The sequence below is a fragment of the Melospiza melodia genome, chromosome 28, assembly GCF_035770615.1.
Source record: "Melospiza melodia melodia isolate bMelMel2 chromosome 28, bMelMel2.pri, whole genome shotgun sequence".
NCBI classification, from domain to species: domain Eukaryota; kingdom Metazoa; phylum Chordata; class Aves; order Passeriformes; family Passerellidae; genus Melospiza; species Melospiza melodia.
The window spans coordinates 6,053,493-6,072,913 of NC_086221.1; the positions used below are offsets into that span (position 1 = coordinate 6,053,493).

A 19,421-nucleotide genomic window follows, 5' to 3' on the forward strand; every position below is an offset into this window, starting at 1 on the left:
TCCCCCACTCTCCACACCCCTTCCTTCACCTCAATGTTTTCGGGGCGCTCCCCGTCTCTCTCCCACCCCTTCCCCCGTGCTTTCCCCATTCCCAGCGCTGCCCGTGGGGGTCCCAGCGCTGCCCCTGGGGGTCTCCCCGCTGCCCGTGGGGGTCTCCCCGCTTCCTCCCCCCCGTTCCCGTCCCGGCCCCGCTCGGGGCGGCCCCGGCAGCCGCCAATGGGCGCGGGGGGGCGCGGCCGCCGGAGCCGCCGCCGCTTTTATCGCTCGGGCCGGGCTCGGAGGCGGCGGAGCCGGAGCCGGGATCGGGATGGAGCGGGCGGCAGGGCCCGGAGCCGGCCCCGGTTCCTCGCTGGCCGAGGGGCTGATCAAATCGCCGCGGCCGCTGATGAAGAAGCAGGCGGTGAAGCGGCACCACCACAAGCACAACCTCAAGCACCGCTACGAGTTCCTGGAAACGCTGGGCAAAGGAACCTACGGGAAGGTGAAGAAAGCTCGGGAGCGCTCCGGGAAGCTGGTAAGGATCACCCATGGGGTGGCATTGTCACCGTGAGGGGTCTCTGAGCATCCTCTGTCCCCGGGGCACCCTCGGCGTTCTCAGTGTATCCCCCCGGGTTCTGTGCGTCAGTCCGTGTGTCCCGCCCGGTTCGGTGTGTCCCTCCGTGTTCCCGGTGTGTCCCTCCGTGTTCCCGGTGTGTCCCTCTCTGTTCCCGGTGTGTCCCCGCCGTGTTTTTCGCCGGTCCCCGAGCTGCCCCCTCTTCCCGCAGCCCCCCCTCCGCTGCTCTCCCCTTCAATCCGTTCCCGGCGCATCCTCACGGACCCCCGAGCATCCCCCGCTCCGAGCATTTCGTCCCCGGTGCATTCCCTGTTGCATCCCCCGATGCATCCCCCGGTGCATCCCCCGATGCATTCCCGGTGCATCCCCCGATGCATTCCCGGTCCATCCCCGGTGCATTCCCGGCCCGGTGAAGCCCCCGGTGCATTCCCGGCCTGGTGACTCTCCCGGTGCATTCCCGGTTCCTCACCGGTGCCGCCGCTCCCGTCTCTATGCAGCCCGCGGGGAGCTGCGCCTCTGCCCCGGCCGTGCTTCAGGGGGGTCCCAGCGGAACCCCGGGCACCCCCGAGGGTCTCGCCCCGCTCCTCCCGGGGGGCTGCGGCTCCTCTCGCCTACTTGACCGCGGCGCCGCTTCCTGGGGGAAGGAGCGGGCGGGGACGCGGCCGCCAGAGCAAACAGCGCTCTCAGGCTGAAGGGTTTTCCCCTTCCTCTCACCCTGCGTTTGCCTTTCTCACGGTGTGGGGCACCCAGCGCGCAGCCGGGCTCGCCAAAATCCTGACTCACCCACCCCAGGCCGCGGCGGGAGAGCGGCTCTGGCTCAGCCCGGCTCAGATTTCCTCGGGAAAAGGGGGTTGGACAGCAAAAACTGAACCTGAACCCCAGGACTGAACATTCAGGGTTGAACCCCCCGGGATTGAGCCGCAAAAATTGAACCCCCAGGACTGAACATTCAGGGTTGAACCCCCCGGGATTGAACCCCAAAAACTGAACCCCCAGGACTGAACATTCAGGGTTGAACCCCCCGGGATTGAACCCCAAAAATTGAACCCCCAGGACTGAACACCAAAAACGGAACCCCCCAGGATGGAACCCCCAGGGTTGAACCCCCGGAATCGGAACCCCTGGGATCGAATCCCCTGGGATTGAACTCCGAGGATTGAACCCCAAAAATTGGACCCCCAGGACTGAATCCCAAAAGTGGAAACTCCAGTGTTGAACCCCCAGGGTTAAACACCCAGTGTTGAACCCCCGGGATTGAACTCCCAGGACTGAACCCCAAAAATTGAATCCCCGGGATCGAACCCCCAGGGTTGAACCCCGGGAATCGAAACCCCTGGGATCGAATCCCCTGGGATTGAACTCCGAGGATTGAACCCCAAAAATGGAACCCTCAGGATTGAATCCCAAAAATGGAACCCCCAGGGATTGAATCCCCGGGACTGAACCCCAAAAACAGAACCTCAAAAATGGAACCCCCAGGACTGAATCCCAAAAATGGAACCCCCAGGATTGAACCCCAAAAATGGAACCCCCAGGGATTGAATCCACGGGACTGAACCCCAAAAACAGAACCTCAAAAATGGAGCCCCCAGGACTGAATCCCAAAAATGGAAACCCCCGGTGTTGAACCCCCAGGACTGAATCCCCCAGGGTTGAACCCTCAGGGCTGAACCCCCTGGGATTTAATCCCCGGGACTGAACCCCAAAAATGGAACCTCAAAAATGGAACCCCCAGGACCGAACCCCCAGGGATTGAATCCCCGGGACTGAACCCCAAAAATGGAACCCTCAGGATTGAACCCTCAGGATTGAATCCCCGGGACTGAACCCCAAAAACTGAACCTCAAAAATGGAACCCCCAGGATTGAACCCTCAGGATTGAATCCCCGGGACTGAACCCCAAAAATGGAACCCTCAGGATTGAATCCCCTGTACTGAACCCCAAAAACTGAACCTCAAAAATGGAACCCTCAGGATTGAACCCTCAGGATTGAATCCCCTGTACTGAACCCCCAGGAACCCCCTGTGCTGCTCTGTCCTGTTGGAATCTGCAAGGATTCCACCTCAGCCGTGAATCCCCAGCCTCGAAGGGTGCGAGGGACCCCAAAACCCCTCTCAGCCCGGCCTGAGCAGGGAGGGAGAGCTGCGAGTGGCAGGACTGGCCCTGCCGGGGGAAAAGCCACGAATCCTCCACTTTCCTTGATGAAATGATCATCTTGATAAAACCAGCTCCGAAAGCGGCTCTGCCCATCCGAGCCGCTGCTTTGCTGCATAATCAGGGCCTGGAAATGCAACTTCCACCCCCAGAGCTGCAGGGATCCCTCCTTCCTTCCCTCGGCACGGGCGAGCAAATTCTCCTTTCCCTCCCCTGCCCGCACCTGCAGCTCGGGAATCTCCGTTCCCTGCGCGAATTCTCCCTGCAAACCCCTCGGCATCGCTCTGTTTTCATGCAAATCCAACCCACGGGCCGCAAAATCAAATTTTCTGCTCGGCAGCCCCTCCCCGGCCTGCTGGAGGAGCAGGAGGCTCCAAACCACAAATTCTCTCCTCTCCCCACAAATTCCTTCAGCATTTCCGAGCCGGGTTCATCCGCAGCTTTATCCCGAGTTCTGTTGTTGTTCTGCTCCTTCCCCGAGTGGTTTTCGCTTCCCAAAATGTGAAAATTTGGGGCTGAAAAGCTGGAGCTGCTCCATCCACGCGGATTTTTTGGATTTTTTTGCCTCTGACAGAGGCGCTGGGTGTTGATCCCAGCTCGTTTTAGCCCCTGCGTTTCTCGTTCCTCTCTGAATTTTCAAATCCCTGCGCTCGGAGCGGGCGGGTTTGCTCGGAAGGTGACAGGAAATTCCAGGCTCCTGCAGCTGGAGGATGTTTTGGGACTTCCATGAATTATTTGTCTGGGAAAAATCCCTTTTATTTTCCATGTTAGGAATCCTTTATCTGAGGTGATGCTCCTGCTCAGCGCCTTTCCCAATCCTTGCAAACATCCCTGCGATATCAGCTGGGGAGGGAATCGCTGCTTGGTTTTCCTCCCCCTTTTTTTTTCCCCCTTCCCTTTCCCCCCCTTTTCTTTTTTTCCCCTTCCCTTTCTCCTTTTGTTGTACTTTCCCCTTTTTTTCTTTACTTTCTCTTTTTTTGTACTTTCCCCTTTTTCTTTTACTTTCCCCTGTTTTGTTTTTACTTTCTCCCTTTTATTTTTACTTTCCCCTTTTTCTTTTACTTTCCCCTTTTTCTTTTACTTTCCCCTTTTTCTTTTACTTTCCCCCTGTTTTTATCACTTTCCCCTTTTTCTTCACTTTCCCCCCTTTTTAACTTTCCACCCTTTTTAACTTTCCCCCTTTTTTACTTTCCATTTTTTTACTTTCTCCTTTTTTCTTCCCCTTTATTTTCCCTTTCCCTTTTTATTTTCCCCCCTTCCCTTTTTGTTTTTCCCCTTCCCTTTTTATTTTCTCCCTTCCCTTTTTATTTTCCCCCCTTCCCTTTTTATTTTTCCCCTTCCCTTTATTTTCCCTTCCCCTTTATTTTCCCTTTCCCTTTTTATTTTTCCCTTTCCCTTTTTATTTTTCCCCTTCCCTTTTATTTTTCCCCTTCCCCTTTATTTTCCCTTTCCCTTTTTATTTTTCCCTTTCCCTTTTTATTTTCCCTTTTTATTTTCCCTTTCCCTTTTTATTTTCCCCCTTCCTTTTTTATTTTTCCCCTTCCCTTTTTATTTCTCCCCTTCCCTTTTTATTTTTCCCCCTTCCCTTTATATTTGTATTTTTCCCTTCCCTTTTTATTTTTCCCCTTCCCTTTTTTTTTTCATCCTTCCCTTTCTATCTTCCCCTTTCTTTTCTATTTTCCTTCCCTTTTTCCCCTCCCTTTCCCCACCTCGGGGCTCTTTTTTCCCCTCCCATCCCGGAGTTTTTCCCATCCCTGGCCCTCAGCCAAGCCAAACACGCTCGGGGACCTCCCGTGGGACCCTCCCGGTGTCACCAACGCCGCTCGGGGCCGGGAAAGCAGCGCCTGGAATATTCCAGAACCTCCTTTGATGCTCCCTTCCAGGCTGCATTCAAATCCCAATTCAAATCCCGATTCAAATCCCAATTCAAATCCCAATTTAAATCCCAATTCAAATCCCAATTTAAATCCCAATTTCCCCAAGCAGTCCGGAACAACTTCTGGGGTTGTGTTCATGAATCTTTCAGCAGCTGCCGAAAATACCTGTTCTGCCCCCCCCCTCCCCAAAAAAAAAATTAAATTTCAAATCCTTTTTTATATTTTTTTTTTTTTTGGCTTGGAAAGCATTCCCGAGCTCCAGGGGCATTTCTGGGCTCTTTCCCCTGTCCCCAGCTCCAGGGTGGCCTTTTCTCCTCCCTCTGCTCCCAAACCCCTTTGGGCAGGGAAAATTTGGGAGCAAATCCCTGCTTGGCGCCCCTGGGGGAGATGGGGCAGCTCCAGCTGTGCCTGGGGGTCACAATTTTGGGATAATTGTGGATAATTTTGGTGGATCCAGCCAGGGGCAGGCACCTCCCGGAGCTGCTCCATCTGTTTCGTGGATTGTGGTTCTTGCTCGGGGAGTTTTGGGGCTGTGAGAGGCTGGGGCAGCAAGGAAATGCTCCAAAATGGTCTAAAAATGCTCCAAAATGGTCTAAAAATGCTCCAAAATGCTCCAAAATTCCCCCAGAATTTTGGCTGCTGGGCTGGGTGTCAGGCTTTGCAGGAGGCAGCAAGGAAATTCTCCAAAATGGTCTAAAATGCTCCAAAATGGTCTAAAATGCTCTAAAATTGTCCAAAATGTTCCCAAAATGCTCCAAAATGCCCCAAAATTTTGGCTGCTGGGCAGGGTTTGAGGGTTTGCAGGAGACAGCAAGGAAATGCGCCAAAATGCTCCTAAAATGCTCCAAAATGCTCTAAAATGTCCCAAAACACTCCTAAAATGGTCCAAAATGCCCCAAAATTTTGGTTCTGGGAAGGGTGCCAGGCTTTGCAGGAGGCAGCAAGGAAATGCTCCAAAATACTCCCAAAATACTCCCCAAAATGCCCCAAAATACTCCCAAAATACTCCCAAAATACTACAAAATGCCCCAAAACACTCCCAAAACACTCCCAAAATACTCCCAAAATACTCCCAAAATACTCCAAAATGCCCCAAAATGCTCCAAAATGCCCCAGAATGCTCCAAAATGCCCCAAAACTTTGGCCGTGGGCAGCGTGCCCGGCTTTGCAGGAGGCTGCAGGAAGGATCTGCCAGGCTCAGGGCACTGGGGCAGCAATGAAAATATTGTTAAAATTTAACCTGCAAAAGCAAAGGTCAGGGGGGAAATAAACACCTGGCTGGCTTTCCCAGAAGCGTGAAACACTTTCAGAATCACTTGAAAAAGAAACCTGGGCCGGGGTTGTTGAACCTGGGCTGGGCAGAGTCCGCTGGATCCGCGTGATGGATCCTGCAGGGGCAAGGCCTGCCCTGGCTGGGGAGGTTCAGGGCCAGAAAAATGGGGTTTGGGGCCAGGAAAATGGGGTTTGGGGCATAAAAAAGGGGGTTTGGGGCCAGGAAAATGGGGTTTGGGGCCAGAAAAAGTGGGGTTTGAGGCTACAAAAAATGGGATTTGGGGCCGCAAAAAAATGAGACTTGGGGCCACAGAAATGGGGTTTGGGGCTACAAGAATGGGATTTGGAGGTACAGAAATGAGATTTGGTTTGGGGCCACAAAAATGGGACTTGGAGCCAGAAAAATGGGACTTGGAGCCAGAAAAAATGGGACTTGTGGCCACAGAAATGGGGTTTGGGGCTACAAAAATGAGATTTGGGGCCACTAAAATGAGTTTTGGGGCTACAGAAAAATAGGATTTGGGGTTACAGAAAAATGGGGTTTGGGGTTACCAGATATGGGATTTGGGGAGTCAGAAAAAGATGGGGTTTGGGGCTAAAAATTGTGGGGCTTGGGGCCAGAAAAAGTGGGGTTTGGGGCTACAAGAATGGCATTTGGGGCTATAAAAATGGGACTTGTTGCCAGATAAATGGGGTTTGGAGCTAGAGGAATGAAGTTTCCCACAAGAATGGGATTTGGGTCCACAAAAATGGCATTTAGTGTCAGTTTCTCGGCTGTTTTAATGACCTGGAAAGGCCCGGGGTGGCCTTGGGCAGCCCACGCTCCAAAGGATGAGAAGAGGCTTCAGGTTTTTTCTCGGTCTTCAGTGTTTATTAATTGTTCATCTAAAAGATTTTCTCTGGGCCCGACAGAGGTCTGCACAGCAGCCAGCCATGAGCACACTGAGAGCCCCCGGGACGGTCACCTATCTTTATACTCAAAATTACATATACAATATTTACCTATTTCCCCCAATACCTTTCACCCTTATTGACCAGTGCACCTTTAGTAATAACCAATCCCAAAGTGCCACCATCACCACAGAAGATGGAGGCCAAGAAGAAGAAGAAGAAGAAGGACAGGACACGCCCCAATTCCTCCATCTTATTTCTTTAGACTCCCCCTGTACAGAAATCTTAAACCCTGTGTCTCACACTCTAATTAACTTATCCCTTCACCATTTACACCAGTGAGATCCTCCCATCCTCATACAGGTGTTGTCTCCCGTGCAGGATCAAAGTGCAGCCACCAGACACTTCTGGCAACATCCCAGGACCTCCGAGCCCCCCAAGGGTGGTCTCGGTCACTCTGCACCTCCATCCTGAGGTGCTGAGATCCCACAATTTAGAGCCAAAAAAGGACTTGGGGTGCCCACCTGAGCCCCCTTTCAGAGCCACCTCCCTTGTTCAGCGCCTGCTGCAGGTGCCCAGGCCTGGCTTAGCTAAGCCCGGCTGCCTGCTGGGCCGGGCTTGGAGGAGCGAGGTTTGCACGGCCCCTCGATGGCAGGGACGGGGCCGAGCATCCCTCCCAGCCCTCGGGGGCTCCGGGCCCCTCTCCCGTTGCTGGGAGATGCAGCGAGGCTCCCCGGACGGGATTAAAGCTGTTCCGCATTCTTGTCTGGGAGGGGAAAAAAGAAAGAAAAAAAAAGGGAAAAAAAAAAAAAAAAGAGAATAAATAAAAAAAAAAAAAAAAAAAAGAAAAGGTTCTGCTGGATTCAGTTGTAAATTCAGCCCTGGGAGCGCTTTGTGTGCCCGCAGCCCCCTTTGAAAGGGGATTAGAGGGCGGCTGTTCTGTTCTTACCCCTCTTTCTCCTCCCTTTTCAATCTCCTCCTCCTCGTGAAGGAAAAGTTGGGAACGCAAAAACTGGAAAATTCCAGGTCTCCACCCCCCCCTCCCTGCTTTATCACCCAAACTTCTCTTGCTCGTAGAAATAAAGTGGTTTAGAGGCTAAAAAAAAAAAAAAAAGGCGAGGTGTGGGGTTTTATTGCTTTCCTGACGTCAGGAATTGGCCGCTGTGTTTGTTGTTGTTGTTGTTGTTTTTGTTGTTGTTTTATCTCCCGAGTTCCGCGAGCTGGGCACATTCCTGAGGCAGGACACGAGCCGTGCCAAGCTCAAAAATCGGGAGAAGGGATGTGTGAGATGAGGGAGGAGGCTCGGGGGAGCCCCAAAAATCCAGGATGTGATTCCTGATTGGAGGAATCTTGGGGAGCCCCCAAAAATCAGGGTTGTGTTACCTGATGGAGGGTGAGGGAACCCCAAAAATCAGGACCGGGGCTACCTGAGAGAAGGTTCAGGAGCCCCCCAAAATCGGGGCAGGGCTACCTAATAAAGGTCAGGGAACCCCAAAAATCAGGGGCAGGTCTGCCTGATGGAGGAGTCTTGGAGAGCCCCAAAAATCAGAGCCGGGCTACCTGGGAGGAGGCTCGGGGAGCCCCAAAAATCAGGGTTGTGTTACCTGATGGAGGAATCCTGGGGAGCCCCAAAATCGGGGCTGTGATGCCTGATAGAGGTCAGGGAACCCCAAAAATGAGGAGCAGGACTGCCTGATGGAGAAGTCCTGGGGAGCCCCCCAAAATCATGTCTGGGCTACCCAGGAGGAGGCTCAGGGAGCCCCAGAAATCAGGACTGTGTTACCTGATAGAGGAATCTTGGGAGCCCCAAAAATCAGGACCACGGCTGCCTGGAGAAGGTTCAGGAGCCCCCCAAAATCAGGGCTGTGCTGCCTGATGGAGGCTTGGGGAACCCCCAAAAAATCAGGAACGGGTCTGCCTGATGGAGGAGTCTTGGAGAGCCCTAAAAATCAGGGCTATGTTACCTGATAGAGGAATCTTGGGGAGCCCAAAAATCAGAGCTGGGCTAACGGGGAGGACCCCCAAAAACGAGGAGCTGTCACAGGTTTCCTCAGGGGCAGCTTCCCCTTGTTTTCAGCAGCAGGATTTGGGAAGAACAAACCCCAGACGGATAAATTTGGCTTTTTGGGCGCTGTTTCCATGGAGCTGGGGATGTTTGTGAGCCCTTCCCAGAACAGGCGAGGGAGGAATCCCTTCCTCTGGGGATCTCACAGCCCCGTCCGTGCTCCTCCCCCACAGGTGGCCATCAAATCCATCCGGAAGGACAAAATCAAGGATGAGCAGGACCTTGTCCACATCCGGAGGGAGATCGAGATCATGTCCTCGCTCAACCACCCCCACATCATCGCTGTGCACGAAGGTGAGCCCTCCTCTCCCTGCCCCTTTCCATGATCCGAGCATCTGGAGCGGGCTGGGTACCCTGGGGGGCTCTTGGGGTGGGTTTGGGTGGGTTTGACTCGGTTTGGGTGGGTTTAGCCTGGTTTGGCTCGTTTTGGGTGGGTTTGGCTCGGTTTGGATGAGTTTAGCTCATCGTGGGTGGGTTTAACCTGGTTTGGCTCAGTTTGGATGCGTTTAGCTCAGTTTGGATGGGTTTAGCTCATCTTGGGTGGGTTAGCCTGGTTTGGCTCAGTTTGGGTGGGTTTAGCTCAGTTTGGGTGGGTTTGGCTTAGTTTGGGTGGGTTTGCCTCAGTTTGGGTGGGTTTGCCTCAGTTTGGGTGGGTTTGACTCGGTTTGGCTCAGTTTGGGTGGGTTTAGCTCAGTTTGGGTGGGTTTGGCTTAGTTTGGGTGGGTTTGCCTCAGTTTGGGTGGGTTTGGCTCAGTTTGGGTGGGTTTGGCTCGGTTTGGGTGGGTTTAGCTCAGTTTGGATGAGTTTAGCTCATCTTGGGTGGGTTTAGCCTGGTTTGGCTCGGTTTGGGTGGGTTTAGCCTGATTTGGCTCGGTTTGGGTGGGTTTGGGTGGGTTTGGATGGGTTTAGCTCATTGTGGGTGGGTTTAGCCTGGTTTGGCTCGGTTTGGATGGGTTTGGCTCAGTTTGGATGGGTTTAGCTCAGTTTGGATGGGTTTAGCTCATCTTGGGTGGGTTTAGCCTGGTTTGGCTCAGTTTGGATGGGTTTAGCTCATCTTGGGTGGGTTCAGCCCAGCCCTCTCCTCCCTTCCAGGACGTGGCCCCGTTCCTGGCCGCTCCCAGGCAATGCAGATGTTCCTGGGCTGTGTTTTTGGTTTTTCTCCAGTGAGGGGAAACACCTGCTCCAGAAATCGCCCTTCCTGTCCCATCCCCTCCTTCCCAGACAGGGAATCCAGTGGAAAATGTGGATTTTGGGCACTCAGCCCCTTCTCCCTGCTCACAAATGTGGATTTTGGACATTCAGCCCCTTCTCCCTGCTCACAAATGTGGATTTTGGGCACTCAGCCACTGCTCCTTGTGGATTTTGGTGGATTCCAAAATCCACACTCAGCCCCTTCTCCCTGCTCACAAATGTGGAATTTGGTGGATTCCAAAATCCACATTTAAACCCCTGCTCCCAAATATGGGAATTTGGTGGATTCCAAAATCCACATTTAACCCCTGCTCCCAAATATGGAATTTGGTGGATTCCAAAATCCACATTTAACCCCTGCTCCCTGCTCACAAATGTGGATTTTGGACACTCAGCCCCTTCTCCCTGCTCACAAATGTGGATTTTGGACATTCAGCCACTGCTCCTTGTGGATTTTTGTGGATTCCAAAACCCACACTCAGCCCCTGCTCCCTGCTCTCAAATGTGGCATTTGGTGGACTCCAAAATCCACATTTAACCCCTGCTCCCAAATGTGGAATTTGGTGGATTCTGAAATCCACATTTAACCCCTGATCCCGGCTCACAAATGTGGATTTTGGACATTCAGCCCCTGCTCTGTGTGGATTTTGGTGGATTCCAAAACCCACATTTAGCCCCTGCTCGCAGATCGAGGATTTTTGGGTCAGCGCAGGGAGGCTGAGCAGGGGCTGAGCGTGGCTGTGCCCAGCGTTCATCCCGGAGATTTTGGCATCTCCGTGGCTCTGCCCTGAGCCTGAGGCAGGGTTTAATTTCATCTCAGTCCTCCTCATTCCCTCCCCTGGAGCGCTGGAAAACCAAACCACAGCTGCTGGGAGAGTTCCTGGTGCTGGGAACCTGGTGCTGCCGGGCTCGGCTTTATGGCCAGGGCTGGGCTTTGGGGTAATTGAACCAGAGCCAGACTCAGCCTAAACCCTCAGCTAGGTCAGGCCTTAGCAGATCCTTGTGCTGAGCCTTTCCTGGGGCTGGCCGTGCTCCTGCTGCCGCTGTTTGTGAGGGATCCAGGCCCCTTTTGTGCTGCAAACAAAGGCGAGCAGGGCTGGCAGCTCCTCCGCTGCAGGCTGACTCACAGGAATTCAAAACCACCGAGCTCTGCCTCGCTGCAAACAGGAGAAAAAAACAAAAAAGTCGCTCCTGGCTCCGGCCGAGCCTTTTTTGGGAGAGATGGGAAGGGCAGGAAGGTCGTGGCTGGGCCGGTGTTGTCACCTTCCCTTGGCGGGGTTGCAGCAAAGACAGCGTGCCTGAGTCACCGCTGGGGGACAGAGACGGTGGTGGCACAGCCTCGGTGGTGGCACAGCCTCGGTGGTGGCAGAGCCTCGGTGGTGGCACGTCTCTCGGTGGTGCCACAGCCTCGGTTGGTGGCACAGCCTTTGTGCTGGCAGAGTCAGTGGTGGCAGAGTCCTGGTGGTGGCACAGCGAGTGGTGGTAGAGCCTTTCTGGTGGCCCAGTCACAGTGGTGGCACATCTGGGGGTGGCACAGCTGGTGGTGACACAGCTGCTGTGCCAGCAGCCCTGGTGGTGGCACAGCCATGGTGGTGACAGAGCCTCTGTGGTGGCAGAGCCTTTATGGTGGCACAGCTGGTGGTGGCACAGAGCCTCTGTGGTGGCACAGCAAGTGGTGGCAGAGCCTTTCTGCTTTCAGAACCAGTGGTGGCACAGAACCTCTGTGGTGGCACAGCCTCGGTGGGTGGCAGAGCTGGTGGTGGCACAGCCTTTATGATGGCAGAGCCTTGGTGGTGGCACAGCTTCTGTGGTGGCAGAGCTGCTGTGCTAGCACATCTGGTGGTGGCACAGCCACTGTGGTGGCACAGCTGGTGGTGGCAGAGCCTTTATGGTGGCACAGCCTTGATGGTGCACAGCCTTGTTGGTGGCAGAGCTGATGGTGGTACAACATCTGTGGGGGGCACAGCCTCAGTGGTGGCAGAGCTGGTGGTGACAGAGCCTTTGTGGTGGGCACAACCTCGGTGGTGGCACAGCTGGTGGTGCCCCAGAACCTCAGAGGTGACACAGCCTCGGTGGTGGCAGAGTTGCTGATGGCACAGCCTCAGTGGTGGCACAGCCTCGGTGGTGGCGCAGCCCTTATGGTGGTAGAGCCTTTCTGGTGGCACAGCCTCAGTGGTGGCACGGCCTCAGTGGTGGCACAGCCTCAGTGGTGGCAGAGTTGCTGATGGCACAGCCTCGGTGGTGGCACAGCCTCGGTGGTGGCACGGCCTCGGTGGTGGCACAGCCTCAGTGGTGGCACAGCTGCTGGCCCAGCAGCCCTGGTGGCCCTGGTGGCCATGGGTGGGTGACAGCTCCGGTGCCCCCTCCCCGACCTGCAGGTCCCAGTTTAACCCAAGACTGAGGGCAGGGACTGGCGTTAGTGTCAACCAAAGCTCCACCTGCTCATGAACAGAATCTCCTAACGAGGCTTGAGGGTCCCTTTTAACCCTTTCCTGCCTCCCGCAGTGTTTGAGAACAGCGCCAAGATCGTCATCGTGATGGAATACGCCAGCAAGGGCGACCTGTACGAGTACATCAGCGAGAGGCAGCGGCTCTCGGAGCAGGAGGCGCGGCACTTCTTCCGCCAGGTCGTGTCCGCCGTCTACTACTGCCACAAGGTGGGGTGACACGGGGGACACCAGTGCCACGGGGGTGGGTGGCACCGACGCCACGGGGGTGGGTGGGTGGCACCAACGCCACGGGGTGGGTGGCACTGCCCTGCCCAGGGCTTCCCGGGGCTTTCCCAGGGAAGAGTGTCTGGATGGGCTCCTGAGCCCTCATCCTGATGGATTCCAGGCTGGGTGGGCTCCTGGGTGCTCCTCGTGATGGTTTCCCAATGGTTCCCTGTGGAAGGGGCTCCTGAAGGCTCTTCCTGATGGTTTCCCGATGGTTTCCCGGCTGGATGGGCTCCTGGGTGCTCCTCCCGATGGATTCTGGGCTGGATGGGCTGCTGAGCCCTCCTCCTGATGGTTTCCTGGCTGGATGGGTTCCTGAGCCCTCCTCCTGGTGGTTTCCCAGAGGAAGAGTGGCTGGATGGGCTCCTGGGTGCTCCTCTGATGGATTCTGGCTGGATGGGCTCCTGAGCCCTCCTGCCAAGGGTTGTCCTGGCTGGATGGGCTTCCAAACCCTCCTCCAATGGTTCCCCTGTGAAGGGGCTCCTGAGTGCTCTTCCTGATGGTTTCCCGATGGTTTCCTGGCTGGATGGCTCCTGGGTGCTCCTCCCGATGGATTCCAAGGCTGGATGGGTTCCTGAGCCCTCCTCCTGGTGGTTTCCAGGGGAAGAGTGGCTGGATGGGCTCCTGGGTTCTCCTCATGATGGTTTCCCAGTGGATTCTGGGCTGGATGGGCTCCTGAGCTTCCTCCAATGGTTTCCTGATGGTTTCCAGTGGATGGGCTCCAGGTGTTCCTTCTGATGGATTCTGGGCTGGATGGGCTCTCAAGCCCTCCTCCTGGTGGTTTCCCAGAGGAAGAGTGGCTGGCTGGGCTCCTGAACCCTTCTCCCAATGGATTCCCAATGGTTTCCCTGTGGGATGGGCTCCTGAGCCCTACTCACGATGGTTTCCTGATGTTTTCCTGGAGGGATGGGCCCTTGAGTGCTCTTCCTGCTGGATTCTCGGTGGTTGCCCTGCTGGATGTGCTCCCCGGGTCTCGTCCCTGCAGCCCCACGGGAGCTGAGAGCAGCTTGTGCCTCTCCACCTTCCCCACGCAAGGCTGGTCCTGCCTCGAGTCCCGAGGGTGTGGCAGTGCCCCGGCAGCTTTTGGGCGCTCTTGGCTGCTGCGGTGTGAGGGTGACTAACCCGGCCTGGCACTGTCACCTCCCTCCCAACCGGGCCTGGCACTGTCACCTCCTCTCCCTCCCGAGCAGACGGAGACGCCCAGAGTTGCCCTCGGGGCTGGAAGCCAAGCCTGGGTCACCTGTCCTGATTGGGTCACCTGTCCCGTTTGGGTCACCTGTCCTGATTGGGTCACCTGTCCTGTTCAGGTCACCTGTCCTGATTGGGTCACCTGTCCTGTTCGGGTCACCTGTCCCGTTTGGGTCACCTGTCCTGATTGGGTCACCTATTCTGTTCCTGATGGGAGTGTGAAGCTGCAGGACCCTCCCCAGCCTGTGGGTGATGCCCTGGCAGGACCCTCCCCAGGCTGTGAATGGAGCCCTTGCAGGACCCTCCCTGGGGCTGTTGACAGTGCCCTGGCAGGACCCTCCTGACAGGACCCTCCCCCGGTGTGGGTGATGCCCTGGCAGGACCCTCCTGACAGGACCCTCCCCAGGTGTGGGGCGATGCCCTGGCAGGACCCTCCTGACAGGACCCTCCCCCGGTGTGGGTGATGCCCTGGCAGGACCCTCCTGACAGGACCCTCCCCCGGTGTGGGCGATGCCCTGGCAGGACCCTCCAGCCCCAGGGTCTCCCTGTAGGACACTCCCAAGGCTGTGCCCAGCCCTCGGTGGGAGCAGGGGGTGACAGAGCAGCTCCCGACCCCAAACCAGATTGAAAGCTCTCTCCTGTGGGCACAGCAGGCCCTGCCCGAGCAGGAGCTGTGCCCAGGTGGGGCTGGCACCGCGCGCTGGCACAGCTGGTGACAATGGAGGAGGTGCAGGCGCCTCCCTGCTCCCGCTGCCCAGCTGGTGCCACCCAGGCTGGGCCACCCATGCCAGGGCCACGCCGCGGGCTGTTTGTGGCTCCAGTTTGCCCCTGCCCTGCCCGGCAGTGACCTCCAGGACTTTCCCTGCCTCCAGCCCTGCCCGCATTAACCCCTTGTCTCCCGCAGAACGGGATCGTGCACGCGGACCTGAAGCTGGAGAACATCCTGCTGGATGCCAACGGGAACATCAAGGTGAGGGGCCTGGGGGGGAGCTGCCCAGCCTGGAGGCGTCCACAGGGCCTCAGTGCCTCGGGGCACTGAGCTCTGGCACCCATGGAATGCTGTGGAGAGCTGGCAGAGCTGGCAGATGTGGTGGAGCCATAACTGATATTGGCTTTAGCAGATCTTATCTGCTGATAAGAGGGCAAAGTCTGAGCACCCAGATCAGCACTGGTGGATGAGAAGAGCAAATTCTGAGTGCCCCAGATCAGCACTGGCAAAGAAGGGCAAATTCTGAGTGCCCAGATGAGAAGGGCAAATTCTGAGTGCCCAGATCAGCGCTGGCTGATGAGAAGGGCAAATTCTCAAATTCTGAGTGCCCAGACCAGCTCTGGCTGGATGAGAGGGGCAAATTCTGAGTGCCCAAATCAGCTGGATGAGAAGGGCAAACTCTGAATGCCCAGATCAGCTCTGGCTGGAAGAGAAGAGCAAATTATCAAATTCTGCATGCCAGATCAGCACTGGCTGGAAGAGAAGGGCAAATTATCAACTTCTGAATGCCCAGATCAGCCCTGGCTCTTTTCCTGCCAGGAAATCCCAGCTCCCCCCGGTGGTGATTTCTGCCCAGGAGAAGGGCACAGCCTGACCTGGGCATCCCCGCGGTCACTGATAACGGGGTTTATCTCCACCAGGATAATTTAGTAATTGGGAGCTCGAGGGCAGCCAGGGAAGCTCCTGCTGGCTGGGAGGTGCCAGCTCTAATGAGGATAATGAGCACCTGGCGAGGTGGGGGACCGCTGCAGCCTGGGGGGACAGGGAATGAGCTGCAGGAGAGCCTGCGAGCCTTTCCACCCTCATTTCCTCACTCTGCTCTCCTGGAGGAGAGCCTGGAAGCGCTTCCAGCCTCACCTCCCCACCCTGCTCCTGCTGCCAGGGCACAGGGCAGCTCCTGAATTGATGTTTTTGGGAGGCAGAGAGCAGCAGGAGCGAGTTCAGGGGTGGAGAAGCAGGCTGAGGGGGTTCAGAGCCAAGGGCAGCCGGGTTTGGAGCAGGGTCATCCTGGAGAGCTCCAGGAACTTGGAGCCTTGGGGAACTTGGGAAAAGGGGCCTTTGGGAAAGTCTTAGGGCTTTAGGAAAGGGGAACTTGGGAAAGAGGAACTTAAAAGGGGGGAAAAAAAGGAGACTTTGGGAAAGGGGACTTTGGGAATGAGGAACTTTGGGAAAGGAGACTTTGGGAAAGGGGACTTCAGGGAAGGGGAAACTGGGGAAAGGGGAATTTGGGAAAGGGAGCTTAGGAAAGGGGCTTTGGGAAAGAGGAACTTGGGAAAGGGAACTTTGGGAAAGAGATTTTGGCAAAGAGGAACTTGGGGAGGGGAACTTGGGAAAGGGGGCTTTAGGAAAGGGAAGTTTGGGAAAGGGGGCTTTGGAAAGAGGAACTTGGAAAAGGGGAACTTTGGGAAGGGGAACTTTGGAAAGGGGAACTTGAGAAATGGGTCTTTAGGAAAGGGGAACTTGGGAAAGGGAACGTTGGGCAAAGAAGCTTTGGGAAGGGGACTTTGGGCGTGGGGCTGGCTGACAGGTGTGTTTGCCCCCCCAGATCGCAGATTTCGGGCTGTCCAACGTGTTCCAGCAGGACAAGCTCCTGCAGACGTACTGCGGCAGCCCCCTGTACGCGTCCCCCGAGATCATCAACGGGCGCCCCTACAAGGGCCCCGAGGTGGGTTCTGCCTCCCTGCGGGGGTGGGGATGGCTCTGGGCCTTTCCCAGTGCATTTTGGGGGTAACAGGACCCCTAAACCCAGCACTGTGGGGTTGCTGGGGGTGTGTGGTGGTGTTCACAGGGGTCCAAGGATGAGGGAAGAGGCAAGGATCTGACTCCGTGTTTCAGAAGGCTGATTTAATTATTTTATGGTATATATTATATTAAAACTATACTAAAAGAATGGAAGAAAGGATTTTATCGAAAGGCTGGCTAAGAATAGAACAAGAAGGAATGAGAACAAAGGTTTGTGGCTCAGGCTCTGTGTCCAAGCCAGCTGACTGTGATTGGCCATTAATTAGGAACAACCACATGATCCAATCCCAGATGCACCTGTTGCATCCACAGCAGCAGATAATCAATGTTTGCATTTTGTTCCTGAGGCCTCCCAGCTTCTCAGGAGGAAAAAGTCCCAAGGAAAGGATTTTTCATAAAAGATGTCTGTCAGAGGTGTGCTGGGCTGCTGCCTCACACTCTGCCCCTTCCCTGGGGCTGCTGCCATCCCGGGAGTCCTGATGGGACATTGGAGGGATGGGGACAAGGACAGCCGCTCCTGCTGTCCCCTCCAGGCTCCTGTGTCCCTTTCTCAGGTGGGACAGCTGGTCCCTGGGGTGTCCTGCTCTACATCCTGGTCCATGGCACGATGCCCTTTGATGGCCACGACTACAAAACTCTGGTCAAGCAGATCACGAGCGGGGACTACCGGGAGCCCACAAAGCTCTCAGGTAGGGACACCCCATCCCCCTGTGTGTGTCCCCCCTTCCCTGTGTCCCCTCCGTGCCTGACCTGTCCCATTCCGTGTCCCTTCCTGTCCCTTCCCCATGTCCCTTTCTGTGCCTGACCTGTCCCATGTCCCTTCCCTGTCCCCTTACATGCCTGACCTGTCCTTTCCCTGTGTCCCCTTCTGTGCCTGTCCTGTCCCTTCCCCATCTCCCCTCCTGTCCCTTCCCGTGTCCCCTCCCGTGCCTGACCTGTCCCTTGTCCCATCCCCGTGTCCCCTCCTGTCCCTCCCCATGTCCTCCTCCTGTGCCTGACCTGTCCCTTCCCCATTTCCCCTGCCATGCCTGACCTGTCCCTGTCCCCTCCGTGTCCCCTCCTGTCCCTTCCCGTGTCCCCTGCCATGCTTGACCTGTCCCCCATCCCTTCCCCATGTCCCTTCCTGTGCCTGTGTCCCCTCCTTGCCTGACCTGTCCTTCCCCATGTCCCCTGCCATGCCTGACCTGTCCCTTCCCCATGTCCCCTCCTGTCCCTTCCCCATTTCCCCTGCCATGCTGATCTGTCCCCCTGCCATACCTGACCTGTCCCTGTCCCTTCCCCGTGTCCCCTCCTGTCCCTTCCCCGTGTCCCCTCCTGTCCCTTCCCCGTGTCCCCCTCCTGTCCCTTCCCCGTGTCCCCCTGCCATGCCTGACCCGTCCCCTGCCATGCCTGACCTGTCCCCTTCCCCGTGTCCCCTCCTGTCCCTTCCCCGTGTCCCCTCCTGTCCCTCCTCGTGTCCCCCTGCCATGCCTGACCCGTCCCCTGCCATGCTGACCTGTCCCTTCCCCGTGTCCCCTCCTGTCCCTTCCCCGTGTCCCCTCCTGTCCCTCCTCGTGTCCCCTGCATGCCTGACCCGTCCCCTGCCATGCCTGACCTGTCCCTTCCCCGTGTCCCCTCCGGTCCCTCCCCAGGACGCCTGCGGGCTGATCCGCTGGATGCTGATGGTGAACCCCGAGCGCCGCGCCACCATCGAGGACATCGCCACGCACTGGTGGGTCAACCTGGGGCTACAGAACCGCCCTGGGCGAGCAGGGAGGGAGCCGCTGCGGGACGGCGAGTCCCCGCTGGCCTCGGTGGCGAGTGGCTGCGCCGCTCCTCCCGCACGCTGCTGGACAACGGCTCCAAGGTGCGCTGCTTCCTCAAGCAGCACCTGCCCGGCGCGGGGCCTGGAGCGCCAGCGCTCCCTCAAGAAGTCCAAGAAGGAGAACGACGTCTCGCACGCCCTTCAGGAGGCGCCCCCGGCGCCGGAGAACCCCTCCAAGTCCGTCCCTCAAGCGGCCCAAGGGCATCCTGAAGAAGAGGAACTCTGTGGAGCAGAAGGGCGCCCGGCCCCGGGGAGGGTGGCGAGGGTCCCCCCGCGGGGCTGTCCCGGCTCCTGCAGCCCCCCGGGACAGCGGCGCGCAGCGCCCAGGAAGGGAATCCTGAAGAAACCCTCGGCCAGGGAGTCGGGCTATTACTCATCCCTGGAGTGCAGCGAGTCCGGGGATGTTCTGGACGCGGCGAGCCTGGACCTGGACGGGCCCGTGTTCGCCGAGCCCTGCCCGGCCCCGCAGGGGCTGCCGGCCCGCAGGAAAGGAATCCTCAAACACAACGGCAAATTCTCCTCCTCGGGGGGGCAGCGCCGAGCCCCCCGGGACCCCCCTCGAGAGCGCAATCGGGGCTTTTGGGGAGGTGGCGCTGCCGCAGGGGCCCCGCGCCCGGCCCGGCAGCGCCGTCAGCGAGGACAGCATCCTGTCCACGGAGTCCCTTCGAGCAGCTGGAGCTGCCGGCCCGCCGCGCCCCCGGGGCCGCCATGCGGGGCTGTGCGTCCGCAGAGAGCCTGCTGCGGCTGGAGGAGGAGGAGGAGCGGGAGGAAGGGCGGCGGCTGCGCCGCTGGACTGTCACCCACTGCCGCAGCCCCTTGGCCGAGCGCAGCGCGTCCCTGGCGGGGTGTGACAGCGGCACCGAGCTCTACCGGCGAGCTGTGGCTGTCGGGGGAAGCTGAGCTGAGCCCCTTTCCTTTCCTTTCCTTTCCTTTCCTCCTTTCCTTTCCTTTCCTTTCCTTTCCTTTCCTTTCCTTTCCTT

The 19,421-nt window shown here is 57.1% G+C and overlaps 1 protein-coding gene across 1 annotated transcript; it reads left to right on the plus strand.

Moving 5' to 3' along the window:
* The first annotated feature begins 275 nt into the window (after window positions 1-275).
* On the plus strand, window positions 276-19,343 carry NUAK2 (NUAK family kinase 2). Its single transcript, XM_063177953.1, is given in 14 exon segments — window positions 276-514; window positions 8,987-9,107; window positions 12,510-12,661; window positions 14,811-14,876; window positions 16,441-16,577; window positions 17,211-17,349; window positions 18,269-18,431; window positions 18,434-18,519; window positions 18,521-18,625; window positions 18,627-18,677; window positions 18,679-18,755; window positions 18,757-18,964; window positions 18,966-19,103; window positions 19,105-19,343. Coding segments are annotated over 14 exon segments (1,887 nt in total). The 5' UTR covers window positions 276-307; the 3' UTR covers window positions 19,342-19,343.
* The last annotated feature ends 78 nt before the right edge of the window (window positions 19,344-19,421 follow it).